This window comes from Podarcis raffonei, chromosome 3, assembly GCF_027172205.1.
Source record: "Podarcis raffonei isolate rPodRaf1 chromosome 3, rPodRaf1.pri, whole genome shotgun sequence".
Lineage (NCBI taxonomy): Eukaryota > Metazoa > Chordata > Lepidosauria > Squamata > Lacertidae > Podarcis > Podarcis raffonei.
The window spans coordinates 119,302,321-119,327,368 of record NC_070604.1 but is presented as its reverse complement, the minus strand read 5'-3'; the positions used below and the strand labels follow the sequence as shown (position 1 = coordinate 119,327,368).

Sequence of the window (25,048 nt, the reverse complement as noted above, 5' to 3'; positions counted from 1 at the left end):
GAAACGCATTAACAACACCCCTGTCCCACAAACAAACCAGAATGAATGCTCAATAAATAATGGATATAATCAAACAAGTTTGGTGTAGTGGTTAGTTTTGCACCAAGGCCCGAGAGACCTGTGTTCGAATCCCCACTGGGATGACCTTGGGCCAGTCATTCCCTCTCAGCCTAGTCTCCCTTGCAGGGTTGTTGTGTAGAAAAAATGGGAAGGAGGAGAACTATTTGCTCTGGAGCTCCTTTTGAAGGAAAGGTGGAATAGCTTAAGCTTTGTACAAGCAAATCAAGATGGATGATCAATAAAGAGGCAGACTGGAGCAGCCTAGGGTTAAGAAACCTAAGAAACTCTAGGCAGATGGGCGCCATTTAATAATATTTTAGGAAGCTGCGCCTTACATCCCCCCCCCCCATGGGTGAAACAGGGAGAAAATCAAGGCAGTGTTTTATCTGGGGCGAAAACTGGGAGAAAATCAAGGCAATGTTTTATCTGGGGCATAAAATGAAGAGACTGTCCCTGGCAACTGGAGTGGATGGCAGTGGGAGAGAATAAAATGTAAAACAAGGGTGGGAAATACAGGCACCACTTTTCTTATAAAAATATCATCACGGGACAAACAGCAACATGAAGCCCAGAGGTGCAAGATGCAAAATAATTATTAATTGTCCTGAGACCAGTAAAAATGCGGCTCTTTTTTAAAAAAAGAAAAGAAAAGAAAATGTGTCTGTTTTTGACAATAACACCCTTGAACCTTTTCAGATGTTACACTGAGAAATGTTTAACAATTGAAATAATTAATCATGAGGATAATAATAATAATAATAATAATAATAATAATAATAATAATAATATTGCCCAGGCCACAGCAGTGCACATCTCCTTTGTAAAAGTTATTTCTCTGCTCAGGTATATTCAGGTGGGAAAAAACTTTCAGCTTTAAAAACACAAGAATACAAAGTTGGTATGATTGCTTTCAAAACCCTTTCACAAATCATATTTTAAAAAGTGGTTACACATATTTTGCCACAGTTCACGCCCAGGTGCCCCCATGTTGATCTTCTCTTTTGAACGCAATCAATTTTGGGTCTTTTAGTGGGTTTTTTGTTGCTGCTGCTGCAATTTCAAACATTTAACAGCATTTCTGAATTATTGTTTCGTTTTTTAATTTGCACAGATACACGGAAAATGCAGTCATATCCACTGAACTGAAACGAGCTTCTGGTGGGTTGCTTGTGTGTCCCCCACTTTTTCCCCTTGGGGGGCTGGAGAGATTGCCCTAGATGAGAGAAGAATTCATTTATAGAAGCAACATTCTTTCAGTGGAAGGTTCGTATGCACTGTCTGCCATTGCAACTCAAATTCAGAGGAGAAAGCAACCAAATGTATAAACCTCCTGACATCATCAAACACGTTAAAACAAAGAGTCTAGCTTTTCAGTTTTCCTGCAAGCCGAGGTCAAAACGTTGAGGTTGGTGGAACTCTACGCTAAGCTGTTATGTTGCTGGATGCTGTCTTCCTTCCTACGGACATACAGGAAAGAGCACCAGGGAAAGAAAACCAGTTTGTTTCTGCAGCTCCCCCAGAAAGCACTATGAGCGAAGCCAAGCAATTCTTGGCTAAACCATCACAACGATTAAACAACAGAAATGTTAAGCACCAAATTTTTGCCGGAAACACGCCAGTGATGAGCTCACCCCATCCTTCGCTTTTCATTTTTGTTTTCCTTCTTTAGAAAATAGAAAAACACAAACAAATCACAGAATACCGTTTTAAGATCACTTTAAGGCTGACACGAAACGAGACGCACCGTTACAACGTTCAGTTGACGTGTCCCTCTTTAAAGTCTTAAAATGATGCCTGCAGATCAAAGCCCAATTACCAGCCGAAGCTCCAGAACTGTGCCTTTAAATTGACTTTCTTTTTGCTACTATGCTGAGTTTTATTAAGACTGAGAATGATTGGGGGAGGGGAAGGGGAAAGCCACGATGGAACTTAAAAAATAAATAAATACTTTTTAAGTTCTGTTATCGTAATCCTCACCGTGATCATCATTAGTATTTGGTACTCAGTTTAAGAGTTAAAGGCCATCTTTTAAAAAAAAATTGCTTCCAGAAAAAAATCAGAGAAGTTTTTGTTTTGTTTTGTATTGATCCCAATATCAATTGCAATGAAAATCAATGAAATAACTTGTTTTGTGGGTGGGGTGGGACTGATTCCCCCCTCCAGCTTTTTACTGCAGGCAGGCGAGCTGAAGTCTACTGATGCAATGGGTTCCCCGTTCAGTTCAATGGAAGAAACTGATGTGCGCATGGATTTTTTTAGGGGGTCCATGAGCCAGCTTCTACCATTTGAGTGAACTGGGTGCCCGGTCTGCAAGACAGACTGGCTGAAGACTGCCTGGCTGCCCAAAGACGTATCAATTGGTGAGTCGCGGCACAGCGGGTGCAAGTCAAAAAACGGATTTTCATTGGCTTGGAAAGAAATAGGATTACACCCTGAGATACAAGCTCAGTATGGCGAAACATAAAAGTATCACCCCCTTCCTCTTCCCCTTCCCCTTCCCCACCCATTAACCCCCCACCCCCCATCAGGAATGCAGTTATAACATTACAAATACAGACTGGCCTGCATAAAAGGAACCGAAATACGTTCAATTAAAACAACTCCCATGCCAAATCATAAAACAAACATGGACCCTCTTCAAGTTTAAGCGTGGGCATTTTCACTTTTTTCTTTTTGCGCCAATCTAATAAGAGCAATTATATTTCCTCTTCATCTGATTTTTGTTTTAAAAAATCTAGTTTCATATATATATATTTATATACATATATAGACATAACTGCATATGCGCACACCCGTCTTGTACGTGCGCGCATATGTGTATATATATAATTTCTGTCGTTAAAACCGTCAAAGAGCTTTGCATGAGGGAGGTGACAGTACATAATGAAACTCAGCACCTAAGGGCATAAGGCAGTTGTAGGTTTTTTTGTTTGTTTGTTATATATATTTTTTATTATTAGTATTATTATTATTTTCAATCAGCACCAATCCCTATGATAATGTCCTACACTTGGTGTAAGGTATAAAACTCAGAGGCAGAGCTTGTTTGCTTTACTCCAACCTCTGAAAGCGTGGAAGTTTGAAAATACTGGTTGGTTTTGCGTTGTTGGTTTTTTTGTTTTTTTTTCTTCTTCTTCTCCTGCGCGTAAAAAACAAAAGGAAAGTTTTTCTTTTTGTTTTTACTTACGAAACATTGAGGATCTCTCATTCTCATATATATATATATATATATATATATATATATATATATATATATATATAATATTAGTTAAATACATACAGCAACCAGAAAGAAAACTTATTGGAAGGTTAGTTTCATGAGCTGTGTTCATGACCGTAAACATTTAACCCGCCTTTCCCCGCCCCCAATTTCCCTCTTTTAATTCTTTTGTTGTTTGTCTGTGACAGTGTGTGTGTCGTGTGTGTCATGTGTGTCATGTGTGTGTGTGTCTGTGTGTCGTGTGTCTGCATGTTTGTATGTGTGCTTGTGTTTAAAGGAGCTTTTAAAGTGAAGATTCGTACTGTAGCAATTCATACAAGAGAGGTCCGTCTCTATATCTAATCCCTACGGCGGTCGGGGTGACGTACTGTAGAATGTTTATAGTCCTTCTTAATCTCCTGTCTACAAAATGGGCGTCCCAAGCCGGGTACCTCTTCCTTGGGATGTCTATCTTAATGAGAGGGCCTTCTGGGTGGTAGGGCCTCCCGGACGGAGTCGAGGGTACCATCGCTCTCACTTGGAAAACTGGCAAGCAAGTCTCAGCCGTGAGTTCCTCCTGTTGCTCCGTGGCCGCTCTGGTGGGCGTTGCCTGGGCCGCCCTGTACCCTGGGGTCTGGGGAGCCATGGGTTCAACGTCAGGGGGCAAAGGAATGCCCCAGAGCAGTTCGGCGCAACAGGAGCTGGCAAAGATCTTAGCTCTTGGCCCCATGGGATGCAGGATGCCGTAGTACAAGAGCATCAGTGCCACCCCGGCGGCGAAGCTAAGAAAGACGCAACAGAGCGCTGGCACAGCGTACGAGTCAGTGGTTTCGGGGTCTCTGTAATAATACCAAAGGAGCGTCAAGGCAGCATTCTCCGTCAAGACTACAGTGTAATAGGCAAACATTCGGTATCGGGTCCGCCCTTCCTTGACATTAAACCAGCAAAAAATGTACACAATCCCTACCACCATGTTGAAGAGAATCTCCTCCCATTTAGACATGCAGAAGTCTGTCCCGCCATGGATGATCCAGAAAGCCATGGCGCACCAGTGGACCACCAGAAAGATCCCAAAATAGAGCTGGAAGATGGAAGCAAAGAGGGCGAAAGAGATCACTCTGGATGAGATGGTGAAGAGACGCCAGAAGAGATGGATAAGGGCCCCTCGGTAGCTCATACTCTTCTTGTCATCCCTTGAGTCCCGGAGAAGCTTATGATACGAGGCTAGCACCCAAGCCAGGGACATCAGGGAGGCGACAGAGGACACACCTGCCGGGAGAACACACACACACAAACCCACAGAGTTAAACGGGAAGCAAAAGGGACGCAGTGGCCCACATCATCGTCCCCCGGGGGGCAGGTGTGGAGCATGTTTACAATGCGGGTCGGGGTAGCGAGAAAGATCTAGAGGAGGAAGAGAAAAGAGAGTAAAATAAGCAGGACTTCCTACGGGAGCATGCCTGCGCTGCAATACGTCCAGGCCACCATCTGCATGGATGTGCATGGCGATGAGGCTCACTGTCCACCAACAATTCCCTGGTGAGAGGCTTCTGTGTACAGTGTACCTTGGTTCTCGAACTTAATCTGGTCTGGGAGTCTGTTCAACTCCCAGAACTGTTCAAAAACTGAGGTGCGGCTTCCGATTGGCTGTCGGAGCTTCCTGCACTCAATTGGAAGCCATGGAAGCCATGTCGGACATTCGGCTTCTGAAAAATGTTCACAAACCAGAATATTCACTTCCGTGTTTGCGGAGTTTGGGAGCCGATTTGTTCAGGAGCCAAGCTGTTCGAGTACCAAGGTACCACTGTACTCTGTTGTGAACTGGTTTAAGAAAGCCTTATTTATAGCCACCTTGGAGATACTAACCCACTAACTCCGGGTTCTAAAGAGGGGATGTGGACCCATTGGACTGTTATTGTTGTTGTTGTTAAGCTTATTTAACAACTCAGTCACATGGATGGAAAATTCCATCGGAATATGATTTCATCGGCCACTTTGTGATTATATGAGTTTTTGATGTGCTGTTTATGTCTTATCTTAGAAAAATGTCAAAAATTGTCTCCTTTGTGCAAGTTTCTTTTAATACTTATTTTTATATATCTTTTGTCTCCTTATCTTTACACCTGACCATGCTCAATTGCTCTCGGCTGTCTTTGAATTGTTGGAAAACTGTGCTAGTTTGGTTTGCTAATGAAATAATAGCAATCAGTTTAAAAACTGATCATGGTACTGTGAAATCAGAAGGGACCAAGTTAATTAAAACTGCCCATGAACAGGTGAAGCCTATGAGCTGCATCTCGCTTGCCAGGTCTTTCCACCTGATCTGCAGACTTGTCGACATGACAGCTCACCTTCCAGGAGTTCATGAGTAAAAAGCTTGGCTGGGATGTAAGAGATGGTGGTCTGAATATGGCTCACTGGACTTCTATAGGTAAAGGTAAAGGACCCCGGACGGTTAAGTCAAGTCAAAGGTGACTATGCGGTTGTGGCACTCATCTTGCTTTCAGGCTGAGGAAGCCGGCGTTTGTCCAGAGACAGCTTTCCGGGTCATGTGGCCAGCAGGACTAAACCGCTTCTGGTGCAACCGGACACTGTGACGGAAACCAGAGTGCATGGAAACGTTGTTTACCTTCCCGCCACAGCAGTACCTATTTATCTACTTGCACTGATGTGCTTTCAAACTGCTAGGTTGGCAGGAGCTGGGACAGAGCAGTGGGAGCTCACCCTGTCGCGGGGATTCAAACTGCCGACCTTCTAACTGGCAAGTCCAAGAGGCTCTGTGGTTTAGACCACAGTGCCACCCGCATCCCTGGACTTCTATAATCCTTCTCTAATCTAGGCTGATAGCTCAGCCTGAAGCATCCATTGTCAGAAGCACCCTATATTTGAAGCATCTGTTGTCAGAAGACCTAGGAAGGTGGGGATTGTGCAACATTTGACATGACTGATGATGACTGGAAGGCCACCTTAAATTGGCTTCTCTGCTCTGGTGTTCTGATTATTCCCAGCAAAGCTCTAAGACAGGGGTTGCTAATGTGGTGCCCAGGGGTGGTCATTCTGCTCAGTCCAAAACTGCTGGTAACTATATCCATATTCCTCCCAAAGGGTCTTTGCAAGATGTGGCCCATCTCCTCATGCAGAGCACCCCGCAAGTACACAGAGAAGCTGTAGTCTGGGAATTGCTCCGTCAAGCTTAGCATTGCTGTTGTCTATTCGGGAACTTTCTAAATCACCTGTTAAAGGTAAAGGAACCCCTGACCATTAGGTCCAGTTGTGGCCAACTCTGGGGTTGTGGCGCTCATCTAGATTTATTGGCCGAGGGAGCCGATGTACAGCTTCCGAGTCATGTGGCCAGCATGACTAAGCTGCTTCTGGCTAACCAGAGCAGAGCACGGAAACGCCATTTACCTTCCCGCCAGAGCGGTACCTATTTATCTACTTGTACTTTGACGTGCTTTCGAACTGCTAGGTTGGCAGGAGTAGGGACTGAGCAACGGGAGCTGACCCCGTCGCAGGGATTTGAACCACCGACCTTCTGATCGGCAAGTCCTAGGCTCTGTGGTTTAACCCACAGCGCCACCCGCGTCCCTTTAAATCACCTGTTACCTGACCCTTTTAAACTGGACATGTCCTGGATTGAACCTGGGACCTTCTGCAAGCAAAGATAGGCCCTCTAGCATTGAATGGTGGAAGAACAGGTTCCCACTAGACCTCCCTGGCAGACTCACTAGGCACTGCCCCTAAAGAGCATTGCTCCTTCAGTCTTCATCAGTAAAAATTACTGAAGGAATCACAGAAGGGACCACAAGGATCATCTAGTCCGACCCCCTGCAATGCAGGAATCTTTCGCCCAACATGAGGCTCCAACCCATGACCCTGAGATTAAGAGACTTATCCTCTACTGACTGAGCTATAGAGGAACACAATCTCTGGCTTCTCACAGATGTGAGTGTGATTTATGGCTTGCGTGTGAAAGAGTGGTGTGTGCGTGCATGCAAACAAATTTGGGCCTGTTGCTGGCTAGCACCAACAGAATTAATAGGGTAATTTGATAATGATACTAGTGCAAAATGTGAAGGGAGTAATGCTAAGATTGGAAGGCAGCAAGTGGAGGCAGACAGCCAAAGATGGGCATTCTCATTCTTCTTCTTGCTGATTTCTACAAGGGCAGCATTGAGACTATGCCAGCGGGCAGTGCCAACCCCTGGAATAGTTGTAAGAAGGCAGGCAGGTGGGAGCTAGCTGAGGACAGATGGAAGTTGGTGGGGCAGTGCCCCATTCGCTCCAATGGACCACCATCCACTGCACTCCATCAAATTTAGCTACAGTATATTCTCCTCCCTTCCGTAATGGTATCATTGCTGTCGGTTACATTGACTGTGGTTTTCCAAGTCTTGAGTATGCTTCTGAGCCATGGTTCCCAAAGCCATGGCACTAGGATCACCTGCCGGGTGGTGGTGGCAGTGCTTAGGGGCAAGGGGGTGGCCGTGGGGGTGGGGGTGGTGGCACTGGAGTTGCCAATAAATATCAGACTTTGAGCAACTGGTATCACTGGATCAAGTCAATCAATCTCATTGAAGTACCGTATTTTTCGCTCTATGACACACTTTTTCCCCTTCAAAAATTAAGGGCAAATGTGTGTGCGTCTTATGGAGTGAATGCAGGCCCCTTGGCTTCTGAGATAGCCGCCTGAAGCCTCTGGAGCGCAGCAGGAGCTCCCGCTGCGCTCCGGAGGCTTCAGGTTGCCTTTACTGAAGCCTGGAGAGTGAGAGGGATGGGTGCGTACCGATCCCTCTTGCTCTCCTGGCTTCGCTTCGCTGGAGAGGCGCTGCACAGCTTTCCCTCTCTGCGCAGCGCCCCTTCAGCGAAGTGGGAGGAGAAATGGAAGGGGCAGAGAGGGGGAGATTTTTTTCCCTTGTTCTCCCCCTCTAAAACAAGGTGTGTCCTATGGTCGGGTGCATTCTGTAGAGCAAAAAATACGGTAATTAAACAAATCAAGTTTCAACTGGGTTTTGCACCAACGTGCAATTCATTGTCGCTGTTTTGAATTTTATCGTGTTATCAGTGGGTCGTGAAAACCGCTCATCTGAATAATGCTTTCTGTAGGGCAGGGTAAGGGGCAATGGGGAGGAGTTTATGGAACTGAGGGGACAGTGGCTTCGAAAGGTTTGGTAACTGGAGCCCAGAGCCACACTGAAAGCGGGCAATGGGCATGGCATTTGTGCCTCAATTGGCCCCTCAATTGGCCCATCTCCCACAGGAAACACATCAAGCGGAAATGGGCAGAGTTTTTGCCACAAAGAAGGAAGGGCTTTGTTTGCTACCGTGTTCTAGGGCACGGCGATGGATCAAGGGGAGCAGTCACTGCTGACATGGACGTGTATCCCCCCTCCCCGTACACAGTGTCTCCCCCCACCCAGGTGGGGCAACTTACATGGTAAGGTTTCTGCACGGTTCTTTTGGATCATTATGCAGAGCTGTAGCACCAATTGTGGGGCGCTCTCGAGGAAAGTCTCCAAGAGGCGCAACATGTTGACGTCTGCATACTCGTACATCATAGCCCAGTAAAAGCGCCGCTGGTGTTCCTTTTGCCTCTGGCTTTGGATCCCCAGGTACATGGTTCGGATATACCTGGAGACAAGGGGAGAAAGAAGGGAGGGAGAAGGTGAGCTCGTGACCAAAGGACATCATCATCATCATCATTTATTCCCGGCCCATTTGGCTGGGTTTCCCCTAGCCACTCTGGGCAGCTTCAAACAAAATATTAAAATACAATAGTCTTTCAGATATTAAAAGCTTGCCTAAACAGGGCTGCCTTCAGATGTCTCCTAAAAGTCTGGTAGTTGGTTTTTCCTTTGACATCTGGTGGGAGGGTGTTCCACAGGGCGGGCACCACCACCAAGAAGGCCCTCTGCCTGGTTTCCTGTCACCTCACTTCTCACAGGGAGGGAACCACCAGAAGGCCCTCGGAAGAGCATGTTCATAGCCTGGGAGTGTTTCTGGACCCATCTTTGCCACTCGAAGCCCAGGTGACCTGTATGCATGCGCTCATTTGCTTAAAACATTGCTAAGTGTCCTGGAGTTTCAAAGAAGGAAGCAGTAAATAAAATGAATGGATGAATAAAAATAGAGGGCCTTAGATCAGTGGTGGAGCATCTGCTTTGCATATAGAAATTCCCAGGCTCAATCCAGCAGAATCTGCCGCTAGACCTAGAAATAGCCAGCCCAATTTGAAACTGGAAAGCCTCTGCCAGACAGTAGACAACAATGTGTTGGACTGACCAACGGTCTGCCCTCGCTATGGGGCGACTTCTTATGTTCCTAACCCACTTGCATGCTTGCTAAATTTCATTAGGGCCAGTGGAAACTGTGCAAAAACTCATCCCAGTGCTATTCCCTATTACCATCACAATGATTGAATATGTGAGATTGTGGGGAAGTAATCACGGCGCCTCTAAGATGGGACGGATACGGGGAAGACATGAGCAGGCAGGAGCTATTGAATTGGCTGCCCTTAAGAAAGGTTCCGAAAAGCACATGGAAATTTTTTAATAGCTGGGTTCCTGCAATGCCCTACATTAGGCAAATGTTTGGGCTTAAAGGTTCAGAAGTAGAATATTAGTTAATATGAAATACTAAGAGGAATGGTTGGACAGTGTTCTCGAAGCTACCAGCATGAGTTTGACCAAACTGCGGGAGGCAGTGGAAGACAGGAGTGCCTGGCGTGCTCTGGTCCAGGGGGTCACGAAGAGTCAGATACAACTAAATGACTAAACAACAACAACAACAACAAGAGGAAAAGTATGTATGGATGGATTGCATTTCTACCCCAGCTTTTTCTCCAAGGGGCTCAAGGTGGTATACATTGTCCACTCCTCCTCATTCAATCTCTACAACAACCCTGTGGGGTAGGTTAGGCTGAGAGGCTGTGACTGGCGCAAGGTCACCTAGTGAGTGAGGATTTGAACCCAGATCTCTCCCAGGTCCTAGTCTGATACTCTAAACACTATACCGCACCAGCCTAATTCCATGTTTTCCTGATAAATGAATAACTGTTCACCTTATATGCTAGGAGTAGTCAGGGCACGATGAGAGGGAAAAGGGTGTTGGAGTGGGGAGGGGGGGAATTTTCTTAATTTTACATCTGCTGTTTCCAAAATTGCATTTAATTTCAGTGTATATCCGTGCCAATTTAATGGAGTTTCCTTCCCCCTCACTCATTTAGGATCTACACCTTAAGTTAAGGGGTGGACAAGCTTCAGTTTCTCATTCTTCCAAGCTTCAATTCACATCAGTTTGAGAAGTCTTCATAGAAATTCAGCAAAAGATGTGGGGTTTTTTTATGCAAATATGTCCTAATATACACAAGTTTGCATGTGTTTCTACCTGACATATACAATTTTTTTGCAAACTGATTTCCCCTAATATTGCATGCAGACTACAATGACCAGGATCTTTTTTTGGGGGGAAGGTTTGACTGTTTAAAATGATATGTAAAAGGTAAAGGTAAAGGGACCCCTGACCATTAGGTCCAGTCATGGCTGACTCTGGGGTTGCGGTGCTCATCTCGCTTTACTGGCCGAGGGAGCTGGTGTACAGCTTCCGGGTCATGTGGCCAGCATGACTAAGCCGCTTCTGGCGAACCAGAGCAGCGCACGGAAACGCCGTTTACCTTCCCGCTGGAGCGGTACCTATTTATCTACTTGTGCTGGTATGCTTTCGAACTGCTAGGTTGGCAGGAGCAGGGACTGAGCAACGGGAGCTCACCCCATTGCGGGGATTCGAACCACCAACCTTCTGATTGGCAAGCCCTAGGCTCTGTGGTTTAACCCACAGCGCCACCCGCGTCCCCATAAATGATATGAGACTGCTTCAAATGCACAGAGTGGATGTAGTCTATTTTATGTGGGCATTCTAGGGAGTACAGCTGAGCCAGGAGACTAAAGGAAGTTTGGGCTTTTGCAAGCAGACACGATTTTTTTTTTTAAAGAAAGTTTTAAAAACAAGTGTGGGAAGACCCCTGAAGTATCTTGCAAAGTTAAAGCAAACAGGAAACCCTGCACATCCTGAAAATTTCAGAGAAATCTCTTCTGACCTCATAAAAATCAGTGCCCTTTCACAGGGCACAAAAAAAAAATCAAGGTGGTTTTCAACCTCCATTTAATATGGGGCAGCATCTTACACTACTATTTTTTCATTGGTGAAATGTGCAGAGCATGCAAAGCACGCCCCATATTTCTCTGCATTGATACTGAATATTCGGTATTGTGTCCAAATGGAATCATCCCTGATGTTTTTGAAAACAGCTGCAGCAGCAGCAGCAGCAGCAAAACAAAGCATATTTGCTTTGGGGAGAAGAGGATCTGGTTTGTGGAGCATTCCCTCACAAACAGGAAATGACTCAGATTTTCCGCAAGGTGGCGATCTGATCTAATCATAGAGGGCATTCAGAAATGTAGATGGAGAGAGAGAGACCGTGGCTTGGGTGAAAACTCATTTTCTTAAATTCCGCTTTCACGCTGCACTGAATTTTCATGAGGTTTGATTTTCGCTGTGGAAGTTGCCGCGATCGAGTAGCGACTGTGCTGGTGGGGGGAAAGGAAGGAATGATTGCAAATTGCCACCCCCAAACCTTTCTTTCCACTCCTGCATTCATTTCATGTGTTTGTTCGCAGTCAGTGACCCTCCCCCAACCCCCACATCTGCCGCTGTTCGGGTTCCACGCTTCAGAAAACACAACCCAAACCTGAAAAGGGCATTTTAAACGGCTCCATCCCTGTTAATCGGGGAACGCACTGTGACCGTGATGACATCATTGTGCCACACAGGCAATCAGTTTTGGTTCTGTGACATCACTGAGAGCAAACCAAGAGGAGAAGAGGGAGAGGGGACATTGTGTTGCAATGCTGTTTTCGTGGTTTCGCCCACATATCCACACACAAGAGAAGAGCCTGCTGGATGAGGCCAATGACCCATGCAGCCCAGCATCCTGTTCTTGCAGTTGCCAAACAGATCCCTGTGGGAAACCTGCAATCAGGATTTGAGCACAAGAGAAACTCGCCCCTCCTGTGGTTTCCAGCAACTGGTCTTCAGAAGCATTGCTGCAGCTTAATAATAATAATAAAAAATTATTATTTATACCCCGCCCATCTGGGCGGCTTCCAACAAAGTATTAAAATACAGTGGTCTGTTAAACATTAAAAGCTTCCCTAAACAAGGCTGCCTTCAGATGTCTTCTAAAAGTCTGGTAATTGTGCTTCTCTTTGACATCTGGTGGGAGGGCGTTCCACAGGTTGGGTGCCACCACTGAGAAGGCCCTCTGCCTGGTTCCCTGTAACCTCACTTCTCACAGGGAGGGAACCACCAGAAGGCCCTCGGCGCTAGATCTAAGTGTCGGGGCAGAACGATGGGGGTAGAGATGCTCCTTCAGGTATACAGGACCAAGGCCGTTTACGGTCAGCACCAACACTTTGAATTGTGTGCGGAAACGTACTGGGAGCCAATGGTGGAGGCAGAGCACAGCCACCATGGCTAGTAGCCATTGCAAACCATGAATTTGCCCAATCCTCTTTTAAAGCCATCTAAGCAGGTGACCGCGGGATACGGGTGGTGCTGTGGGTTAAACCACAGAGCCTAGAACTTGCCGATCAGAAGGTTGGCAGTTCGAATCCCCATGACGGGGTGAGCTCCCGTTGCTCAGTCCCTGCTCCTGCCAACCTTGCAGTTCGAAAGCATACCAGCGCAAGTAGATAAATAGGTACCGCTCCAGCGGGAAGGTAAACGGCGTTTCCGTGCGCTGCTCTGGTTGGCCAGAAGCGGCTTAGTCATGCTGGCCACATGACCCGGAAGCTGTACGCCGGCTCCCTCGGCCAATAAAGCGAGATGAGCGCTGCAACCCCAGAGTCGGCCACAACTGGACCTAGTGGTCAGGGGTCCCTTTACCTTTACCTTTTTAAGCTGGTGGCCACCACCATCTCTTGTGGAAGCCAGCGGTGTAGCTAGCCGCTTTGGTGCCCGGTGTGGTGCGCGCGTTCTGCAGCTGAGGGGTGGGCAAGCTGCCCATTGGGGGCGGGGCGCGCTGTGTGTAGCCTCTGCCCCCCCCCAGCTGTAGGGTGGCTGAGGGAGAAGCAGACAGCAGACGCAAGTCCCACACTGCCATTTCAGGCAGTGTACAGCTTGCAGGCACCCAAGCCACCACGTCACTCCCAGGAGAGACACGTGGCTCGGGCATGCTGAAGGCCCCTGGGTAAGTTCTGGCCCCCGTGGTGTGCATAGCTGTCAACTTTTCCCTTTTCTTGCGAGGAATCCTATTTGGAATAAGTTAATTTCCCTTAAAGAAAGGGAAACGTTGACAGCTATGGCGGTGTGGTGCTCAGTGCCAGCCACGTTTTGTTATGTTGTGGTGCGTAAAATGTGTCTTGTGGGAGGGAGTTCCACAGATCTGAGCCCACAACATGGAAGGCATGATTCCTCATGGACAGGAGTCGTGCTTCTGGCTCATAGGGAAACACGAATAGAGTGGTACCTCGGGTTAAGTACTTAATTCGTTCTGGAGGTCCATTTTTAACCTGAAACTGTTCTTAACCTGTGGTACCACTTTAGCTAATGGGGCCTCCTGCTGCCGCCGTGCCGCCACCGCGCGATTTCTGTTCTCATCCTGAAGCAAAGTTCTTAACCCAAGGTACTATTTCTGGGTTAGCGGAGTCTGTAACTTGAAGTGTATGTAACCTGAAGCGTATGTAACCCAAGGTACCACTGTAGTGCTTCCCTGGACAATCTTAGGAATGGACTTGGGATGCACCGGGTAAGGTACTCCTTAAGGTATCCTGCGCTTGAGTTATTCAGCGCTTTGCACACACTTGTGCAAGAACCACGAACTTGTCCTGGCAAAAGACAGGAAGCTGGTGCTCCTTTTGAGGAGATTTCACCCCTCCCATATCCAAGAATCTGCTGATGTTCTCTGCTGATTCTCCAGAGAGGAGGGGCGGTTTCTGCTCTCTACTTATTCCACTCCAGCCTCACATCAAAGTGTCGGAGAGAGAGAGACTGAGTGTTAGAGAGAGATTGTGTGTATAGATAAGGTTGCTGCTAAGAGCAGCTGCAGACACTCAGTGCAGTTCAGCTTTTCGTTTAGACCTCATTTAGCTCTGTATATAGTTGTGTGTTATAGTTGTAGATAGAATAAAGAAGATATTCTACAGAGCTGCTCTCCGAGTCGTTTATGCTCTGCTATACTCTGCTGTGCGGCGACTGTCTTCTTGTGGAAGTGAATCCGGTGCTCACAACTCTAAGCTGTGAGTCCACAGCACTTTGACCTGTTCCTGTGCAGAAGGTGGTCTCTGGAAGTGCTACCCAGCTAGCCTAGCCCAGTCGGGGCTGAGTGGATGAGTCCAGTTGGTGACACTGGCTCAAGGGCAATGCTGACACCTTTAACACCAGCATCATGTATGAGTGGCATGCTATTCCTGCCGGTGTTTCAGAAACGCTTGCGCCACCTTTTGCAAAGCTCCGCAACCCCCTGCTAAAAGCGGAAGTGCATTTCACAGAGGGTCAGCACCCCCCCCCCCCGTTCAATAACCCTGCCCCAGTTTGGGCTCAGCGTTTGGTAGTGCAAAGGCCCTGCAGCCACAAGCTTGCTACATTATAATAACCAGGCAATGAACGCCAGATTGATGACCTCCGAGCAAATTCGCACATGCCTCTCGTTGCACAGTTGAACTATAAATCAAATTGGATAAAGATAATGATATTTGCAGAGCCGCTGGCCAGGTCTGATGGCTCTGGCTATCAGAGCACCATGGTTGCTTGAGCAGCAACGGACTTGGAGTGGGGCGAGGAGCTGATCTTAAGCTTCTCTCTGAGAAGTCTTTCTCGGCGTGCAGTGAGTCGCTGGAGAACTTTGGAGGCTAGCATTTTTTAGCATGTTGGAAGATGGAGGACAAAGAAAGGCCTTCTCCATGCAGCAAATCTCGTTAAACTATGAAACTCACTCCGGCAGAAAGCAGCGATGGCAACCAATGTGGATGATGGAAAAGCTGAGCAAAACCAAAAGAGACAGCCGATCAGAAGGTCGGCAGTTTGAATCTCCGTGACGGGGTGAGCTCCCGTTGCTCAGTCCCTGCTCCTGCCAACCTAGCAGTTCGAAAGCACGTCAAAGTACAAGTAGACAAATAGGCACCGCTCCGGTGGGAAGGTTAACGGTGTTTCCGTGTGCTGCTCTGGTTCGCCAGAAGTGGCTTAGTCATGCTGGCCACATGACCCGGAAGCTGTACGCCGGCTCCCTCGGCCAATAAAGCGAGATGAGCGCCACAACCCCAGAGTCGGCCATGACTGGACCTAATGGTCAAGGGTCCCTTTACCTTTATGAACTGCCTGCCAACCAGCAGTTCAAAAGCACAAAGTGCAAGTAGATAAATAGGTACTGCTCCGGCGGGAAGGTAAACAGCATTTCCCTGCACTGCTCTGGTTCGCCAGAAGTGGCTTAGTCACACTGGCCACATGACCCGGAAGCTGTACACTGGCTTCCTCGGCCAGTAAAACGAGATGAGCACCGCAACCCCAGAATCGTGACTGGACCTAGCGCTCAGGGGTCCCTTTACCTTTTTATGCACAGGAACTAGACCTTCTGCTGCCTTTTGGGTCATTGAAATGGGCTAAACTTCTGTCCCAGTGACAATGGATGTAGCCAGACCGAACTGCTGAAACCTACAAGGTCTTTAACGTCACCAGCCAACCCGTTTTGCAGCCCTCTTCCTAAAAGTACATTTGGCTAGGAAAGCGGATGGGCGGGAGACACACAGCAGTTCCCCCAGCCTCAATCCTTCTGAGCTTTATTTTTCCAGAGAAGTTTCTCTGGGAGTTCTCCACGAAAGCTCGGGAAAACTGAGCTAATTACAAGGCGAGCCGTGGGGAACTTGTACATGATCAGTCTCTTAGCAACTACGCTACAGAAGCTCTCGAACAAAGCCAGGGACATGGGTTTTCGGAAGGTAGGGGAGGCTTGCAGAAGAGGCAGAGCAAAAGAGAAAAGGAGACCAGAATCCTGAAGAACATAATGTAAGAACATAAGAAGAACCTGCTGGATGAGGCCAATGGTCCTTCTGGTCCAGCATCCTGTTCTACAGGACCCAAACGCAACAGCACTCTCCACTTTAGTTGTTTCTAGCAACTGGTATTCAAAAGCATTACTGTCTTTGATTTTGGAGGCAGAGCATAGACATTGTGGCTAGTAGTAGTAGTAGTAGTAGTAGTAGGAAGAAGAAGAAGAAGAAGAAGAAGAAGAAGAAGAAGAAGAAGAAGAAGAAGAAGAAGAAGAAGAAGAAGTGAGAGCTGGACCATAAAGAAGACTGATCGCCGAAGAATTGATGGTTTTGAATTTCTGGTGCTGGAGGAGACTCTTGAGAGTCCCATGGACTGCAAGAAGATCAAACCTCTCCATTCTGAAGGAAATCAGCCCTGAGTGCTCACTGGAAGGACAGATCCTGAAGCTGAGGCTTCAGTACTTTGGCCACCTCATGAGAAGAGAAGACTCCCTGGAAAAGACCCTGATGTTGGGAAAGATGGAGGGCACAAGGAGAAGGGGACGACAGAGGCTGAGATGGTGGGACAGTGTTCTCGAAGCTACCAGCATGAGTTTGACCAGGCAGTGGAAAACAGGAGTGCCTGGTGTGTTCTGGTCCAGGGGGTCACGAAGAGCTGGACACGACTAAATGACTAAACATTTTGTACCCTGCCCATCTGACTCGGTTAACCCTGTCATTCCGGGCAGCTTCCCCCCCAAATATAAAAGCATCATGAAACACCAAACATTAAAAACTTATCTACACAGGGAAACAGGCAGAGGGCCTTCTTGGTAGTGGCACCCACCCTGTGGAACACCCTCCCAACAGATGTCAAAGAGAAAAACAACTACCAGACTTTTAGGAGACATCTGAAGGCAGCCCTGTTTAGGGACGCTTTTAATGTTTAATAGGTTACTGTATTTTAATATTCTGTTGGAAGCTGCCCAGAGTGACTGGGGACACCCAGACAGATGGGCGGGGTATAAATAATAAATTATTATTATTATTAAGCTTTCAAAATTTTGATTTCCCCTTCCTAGCCACAAACACTTGCCGTCTGAAGTGGTATGGTCCCTTTCACCTGCCTCCAGACTGTACCACTTCCCTCTGCTACTTGTGTAGGCCCAGCTTTTCATGAGGAGATTTTTTCATTATGATTCCTGCTTCCGTTTGCACTTGGGTTAATTAATGGCTGATTAACTCGAGTTAGCGGACGCGCTTCTAAATGTGAGCTAACCTTGTTCCTCAGCAGTTTGCAAGGGATGGCAAATGTCTGTGTCCCGGAACAAATGTTTGCGGAATGTCTAGACTCGGCTTGACAAATGTGCGGGTAAACTCAAGTGGATTGGTTGGCAATCAATGAGAGAGGAAAAACTGGAGTGGAGCTCGGAGCCAGGACTGAAGGAGAAGAAAACCCAGAAAGCCATCTCCAATTCTGGCACATCCGTAGTGAGATACGATACAATACGATACGATAATCTTTATTCTTATTGTCCCATACAGAACAGCGAAATTGAAATATCTACATAAGACATTCAAAAACCAACAAGCCTGCTACCCCAGCTATCCCAACCTGGTTAGCCCCCTAAAAACTCTGATACCTCATTTTTAAATACAATATACTCCCATAGAAACTCCGTAAAGGTAAAGGGACCCCTGACCATTAGGTCTAGTCATGGCCGACTCTGGGGCTGCGGCGCTCATCTTGCTTTATTGGCTGAGGGAGCTGGCGTGCAGCTTCCGGGTCATGTGGCCAGCATGACTAAGCCGCTTCTGGCGAACCAGAGCAGCGCACGGAAACGCCGTTTACCTTCCCGCCAGAGTGGTGCCTATTTATCTACTTGCACTTTGACGTGCTTTTGAACTGCTAGGTTGGCAGGAGCTGGGACTGAGCAACAGGAGATCACCCCGTCACGGGGATTCGAACCGCCGACCTTCTGATCCGCAAGTCCTAGGCTCTGTGGTTTAACCCACAGCACCACCTTACACTGTGTTTAAAACTGTGTGTAAGACTCCTTACACTGCGTTTAAAACCAAAATCGCATTTGGGTAGAAACTGTTTCTCAGGCGGCTAGTCCTAGTCTTTATAACCCTGTACCTTCTTCCAGAAGGCAGAAGCTGAAAGAGATCATTTCTGGGGTGCGCACTATCCTGCGCTATCTCTGCAGTTTTCTTATGGCTCCTGGAAGCATAGATTTGATCCAAGGTGGGAAGAGGGCACCCAATTATTCTCTCCGCAGTCTTTACAACCCTGGACAGCACTGTTTTCCCCCTGACCGTGCAGCTCCCAAACCACACACACGGACCATAGGTTAATACACAGGACAATGGTAAAATGCCATCAACAGGTCCTTTGAGAGATTTTCCTGGAGGATGCTCAGAAAATATAACCTCTGCTGTGCTCTCTTCATCAGGTCTTTGCTGTTTTCTCCCCAGGTTAGGTCATCTCTCAACTCCATTCCCAGTGCCTCTTCTACCTAGCTTGTCACCTTTTGTTTATGGAATGTGTGGTGCAGCGGCAGAGAGAGGTATTCTACACATGCTAAGAGGCAGCTCAAACGTCTCTGAGCACGTGCAAAATTCCCCTCCCATTGCAAGACGGATTCACGATGCCATCTGGGACTGAACGACAATCTGCAACACCTTTCTTAGGTGGCCTCCAGGCTTCTCCTACTTTGTGGGTGGGATTCAACCACATAGCAGCAAATTCAGGTTGCATAATTAAGAACGTGAGAAGGGCCTGCCGGATCAGGCCAAGGGCCCATCTAGTTCAGGATCCTGTTCTCCCAGTCGCCTACCAGATGTCCCAGTGGGAAACCTGCAAAACAGGAGATGAGCAGAAGGGCACTTTCCCCTCTTGGGGTTTCCAGAAACTGGCAGGATCCATGCAGGCAGCAGGTCTGTTCTCCAAGGAATTAATTGCTCACTGCTGCTGCATGCACCTTGGAGGCCAGACCCAACACCTCCTTGGCAGTCCCTGCTCCATGCCACATCTTGGTAAACAGATCTATGCTAGTCTCCTTCTCCCCCTAGGGAGGAAATGGCAGAAGCTGCCCTCTGGGGTCTCCTAGGCTCTGCACCCACCTGGTGTGATTCAGAGTGGGTTCCTCTCCTCTCCGCGATGGCCTTTGATTCCCACTTCAGCTGATTTGCTTCTCCCCCTTGTCCCAGATGCAGATCTTAGAATCATAGAACTGGAGATCGGAAGGAGATCTAGTCCAGGCATAGGCAAACTCGGCCCTCCAGATGTTTTGGGACTACAACTCCCATCATCCCTAGCTAACAGGACCGGTGGTCAGGGATGATGGAAACTGTAGTCCCAAAACATCTGGAGGGCTGAGTTTGCCTGCAATGCAGGAATCTCAGCTAAAGCATGCATGACAGATGACCATCCAACCTCTGCTTAGAAACCTCCAGTTCCCCCCCAAATTTTTTCTGCCTTCAAAATTTAAAACGTCTCGTTGCAACAAGCCTAATTTAGACAAGCTATTTAGAAAGCAGATGTGCTTTTAGTTCACTGCTGGTTTTAACATTTGTGAATGTTTTAAACGAACAACCCTGTTGTTCTGTTCTGTTTGGAAACTGCTTTGAGGTTTCCCGCAATGAAGCAGAGTATAAATTTTACGAAACACATGGTTCTGTTGTTGACATCCGCCTGTCTCGAGAGACAATGGAGTGTGCCTCCAGGAGTGAAGTCAAACTGCTGGGGAATCACAGCGCCTGCTGTGGCTGCAGAAATCGGTAACTTGTAACTGCTGCCTCCTGCGTTGTTTTTGCTGTGTTTGTAGCACTAAAGCAACCTCTCTGGGATGCAAGCCTAGGCAGTGCGAATGGAGTTCCTGGGCTGCCCAGATGACAAGACACCCCCCCCCATGGCCTTGCTGATGTGGTCCAAAGGAAAGCAGAGCAATACGTTTGGCATTAGCTTGGCTGCAGGAGTTGCTGGAAGGAAGCATACAAGGCACAATCCAACTGCCTTACAGTTTCCATTCCAGATTTGTGTAGTGTTCACTCCTTAGCCCTGACCTAGCCACTGTAATCCACGCTACTGTCACTTCCAGACTGGATTATTGTAATTTGCTCTACGTGGGGCTGCCCTTGAGACTAACCCAGAAACTCCAGCAGGTGCAAAATGCCGCAGTGAGACTCCTTACGGGGTCCTTGCTGCGGGATCACATTCACCCGGTGCTATACCAGCTGCACTGGCTCCCGGTGGGGTACAGGATCAGGTTTAAGGTGCTGGTTTTAACCTTTAAAGCCCTATACGGCCTAGGACCCTCGTACCTACGGGACCGCCTCTCCTGGTATGTCCCACGGAGGACCTTACGGTCTTCAAACAAAAACCTCTTGGAGGTCCCAGGCTACAGGGTGGTTAGGCTGGCCTCAACCAGAGCAGGGCTTTTTCGGCTGTGGCCCCGATCTGGTGGAATGCTCTGTCACAAGAGACTGGGGCCCTGTGGGACTTGACATCTTTCTGCAGGGCCTGCAAGACAGAGCTGTTCTACCAGGCCTTTGGCCAAGGCACAGCCTGACCCCCTCCTTTGGTAATCCTCACAGAACTCTAGCTCAATGGTTGCCATGAATTTGATTTAAACTGATTTTATAATGAATCGATTTTAGAATACTGCATGATTTTACTGTTAGCCGCTCTGAGCCCGGCTTCGGCTGGGGAGGGCAGGATATAAATAACATTTTATTTATTAATTTATTATTATTATTATTATTATTATTATTATTATTATTATTATTATTATTACTTTCTTCTCCTGAACGCAAATAAAATAAAATATGGGGAATTTTAATATATATTTATCCAAGCCATCCTCCCCAAAACTGATGCTGTCCAGTTGTTTGGGACTACAAGTCCCAAACAACAGTCATATGCCTGTGCTGGGGGTGATGGAAGTTGTAGTGCAAAATGGTTGGAGGAGGAAACCAGATGGAGGAAGGGCTGGAGAAACCAGATCAGCTGCTACTCAAAAAGGAAAAAAGAGCGAGGGGGAAAGGAGAAGGGAATCGACTGAGTTTGTGAGCCAAGTGTCTTGTTCCTCGGAGTCCACTAGAGGGCGGCGGAGAACATGCTTGTCCATCATATTTCTTCTCCTGCTGAGGTTGAGAGTCCTGTTGGGGAAGCGTGACCCCAGAGTTCAAAGAAAACCCACAAGAGTTGCGCTGTGCATTCGCTGACAGCTGTGTTAGGCTGCAGATACTGATCGGGCCGGACAACCAGCCCACTTACGTAGCCCTTGGTGGCTGCCTTAGGAGGAAAGACGTACTGCAGCAGCAGCGTTTTGTAGGAGGGAAATGAGCACACTTATTTTAGCGTAAGCCGCCAAGGGATTCAGCACTAGGAGGCCCAGGGAAGGGACGGAGCAGTCTCAATCCAACCCTACCTTCTTAGCCCATGAGTAGACCAGCAAGCAGGGGAGCAGCAAGTAAGCCCGCAAGAAATGGGAGCTGAAATCGCAATGTTCGCTTGCTCACCCCCATGCCTGTCCACCAGTCCTGTGAAAACTATTTACTACTTATTGCATTTATATCCAGGGAGCTCAAGGTAGCTACCCACAACAACCCTGTGAGGTAGGCTAAAGGTAAAGGGACCCCTGACCATAAGGTCCAGTCGTGGCTGACTCTGGGGTTGTGGCGCTCATCTCGCTTTATTGGCCGAGGGAGCTGGTGTACAGCTTCCGGGTCATGTGGCCAGCATGACTAAGCCACTTCTAGCGAACCAGAGCAGCGCACGGAAATGCCATTTACCTTCCTGCCAGAGCTGTACCTATTTATCTAATTGCATTTTGACGTGCTTTCAAACTGCTAGTTTGGCAGGAGCAGGGACCGAGCAACGGGAGCTCACCCCCCGCAGGGTAAGTTAAGGCCTGGGGGCCGGATCTGGCCCAATCGCTTTCTCAATCCGGCCTGTGGAGGGTCCAGGAATCAGTGTGTTTTTACATGAGTAGAATGTTTCCTTTTATTTAAAATGCATCTCTGGGTTATTTGTGGGGCATAGGAATTTGTTCATGTTTTCCCCCCAAAATATAGTCGAGCCCCCAACAAGGTCTGAGGGACAGTGGACTGGCCCCCTGCTGAAAAAGTTTGCTGACCCCTGCTCTAGCTGCTGCAAGGAAGCCCTTGACCTACCCTGTTTTTTTAAAAAAAAGAAAGTAAAAGTAGAATGTGGAGTGAAGCATGTTCAGGACAGGCGATCTAATCCACATGATGGTCCTGCAGTCTGAGCATGGTCTGCTGAATGAAGATTAGGAAGCCTTAGGACCTAATCCCCGGGTTGTGCCCTGTTTGCCAAGTTTCTGGGCACAATGCAGAGCAGCCTAACAACATTTGAAGGAATAGGGCAAGAGGCCATAACATCAGAACTCAAAGGCACGGAATCCTAGGATTGTAGAATTGAAAAGGACCTTGATGGTCTTCCAGTGAAGTTGAAGGTTGGAAGATTCAGGACAGAGTTAAAAACAAAAACACTTCTACATGCAATGCATAATTGAACTATGGAACTCCCTGCCACAAGAGGCAGTTGTTAAAACCAGGAATTGTGTGTGTGTGTGTGGGGGGGAAACAGTTAAACGGCTCCCAAAATCCCAAGTCCCCACCACATTCTCTAACTAAGGCCAGGACAATGACCGTTGACACAGGCACCATACATACACAACAGCGGCTCAGAAAAGCAGTCTATAAAATTGTAACAAGTGCTGGAGGAGACTGTTGAAAGTCCCATGGACTGCAAGAAGATCAGACCCTATCCATTCTGAAGGAAATCAGCCCTGAGTGCTCACTGGAAGGACAGATCCTGAAGCTGAGGCTCCAAGACTTTGGCCACCTCATGAGAAGAGAAGACTCCCTGGAAAAGACCCTGATGTTGGGAAAGATGGAGGGCACAAGGAGAAGGGGACGACAGAGGACGAGATGGTGGGACAGTGTTCTCGAAGCTACTGGCATGAGTTTGACCAAACTGGGGGAGGCAGTGGAAGACAGGAGTGCCTGGCGTGCTCTGGTCCAGGGGGTCACGAAGAGTCGGACACAACTAAACAACAACAACAACATGTATCATACTGTTTCCTCTGACTATCCAATATAGAATTAACTAATCACCAAAATTCAACGGTTTGACGGATTTCCTTGGTTCCAACGGCTAATGACTCCTCTGGAAGAGGGAATCCAGGGCTCCTCCTGCCTCCATAAATCCCCTAAGCATAAGGTCACATACTCCTTCCCCCTCCACAAGGTGTGAACACAATAGGAAGCAGGAGGCAATCAAGGGCAGCACGTACCCCAGACAGAAATGGTGGGTTGAATCCTGATACTTTCAAAGCAGAAGTGCAGGAATTGGTGGGTGACAGGCTCATGTTTCTACATGCCAAACACTCCTACTTTGTGACATATTTGTGATGCATCGAGGATGCTGTTGGAAAATGTATTATGGGAAATGGGGAGCGGTCTGAAAAGTTCACGCAACCCCATGCTTGAGGTTCCTACCCTTTGCGGGTTTGAACCTTGCTGCAACAAATAAAGATCAGGTCTCTTGACCACTGTTTGCTTCTTTAACTTGGCTGGGACTCCTTCTTTTGCTGACCAGAGAGACCCGCGGGGAGTAGCACCCCAGCGAGCTGGGCAGTAAATCAGCACCCCAGGATTTTTCCTTATCGCAGTGATGACCACCAACCTAGATGGCCTTCAAAAGAGGATTAGACAAATTCGTGGAGGGCTGTCGATGGCTATGTTCTTCCTCCATAGTTTTGAGAGGCCCAACACTGAGGTGTTCTCAGGAGACATCTTAATCTCTGAGTTGACCCTCGGATGCAGCTCATCAGGCCCTGGAGATCTGGATTTGTTTAAAGTAGCTAGATGTACCCTTACCACTTCTTCTCCTGTACTAGGCTGCTTTGGTCCATTGGGCTCAGTATCGTAAAGGTAAAGGACCCCTGGGCGGTTAAGTCCAGTCAAAGGCGACTATGGGGTTGTGGCGTTCATCTCGCTTTCAGGCCGAGGGAGCCGGCGTTTGTCTACAGACAGTTTTCTGGGTCATGTGGCCAGCTTGGACTGGATGTAAACCGCTTGGAGTAAACCGCTTGTGGCACAATGGGACACCGTGACGGAAACCAGAGCGCATGGAAACACTGTTTACCTTCCTGCCACAGTGGTACCTATTTATCTACTTGCACTGGCATGCTTTCGAACTGCTAGGTTGGCAGGAGCTGGGACAGAGCAACGGGAGCCCACCCCCGTCGCAGGGATTCAAACTGCTGACTTTCTGATTGGCAAGCCCAAGAGGCTCAGTGGTTTAGACCACAGCGCCACCAGTGCCCCTTCGGTATTGTCCACACTGACTAGCTGCAGCCTGTCCTCTGTCCCCATATCCTGTCCCAGCAGGGCTCTTTACAGAACCACAGAACTGTAGTTTGAAGGTGACTCGGAAACTACAACTAATCCAGAATGCGGCAGCTAGACTGGTGACTGGGAGCGGCCGCCGAGACCATATAACACCGGTCTTGAAAGACCTACATTGGCTCCCAGTACGTTTCTGAGCACAATTCAAAGTGTTGGTGCTGACCTTTAAAGCCCTAAATGACCTCGGTCCAGTATACCTGAAGGAGCGTCTCCACCCCCATCATTCTGCCCGGACGCTGAGGTCCAGCGCTGAGGGCCTTCTGGCGGTTCCCTCATTGCGAGAAGCAAAGCTACAGGGAACCAGGCAGAGGGCCTTCTCGGTAGTGGC

General features: G+C 47.9%; 1 protein-coding gene across 1 annotated transcript in view; it reads right to left on the bottom strand.

Annotated features, from left to right (window-relative positions):
- Positions 1-697: 697 nt before the first annotated feature.
- XKR6 (XK related 6) overlaps positions 698-25,048 on the bottom strand; it is a 164,118-nt gene continuing 139,767 nt past the window's right edge. The window contains exons 2-3 of the mRNA XM_053383742.1: positions 8,694-8,890; positions 698-4,528 (exon numbers count right to left, since the gene is read on the bottom strand). Coding sequence (XP_053239717.1) covers positions 3,564-4,528; positions 8,694-8,890 — 1,162 coding nt within the window. The 3' untranslated portion in view covers positions 698-3,563. The remainder of the gene's footprint in view (positions 4,529-8,693; positions 8,891-25,048) is intronic.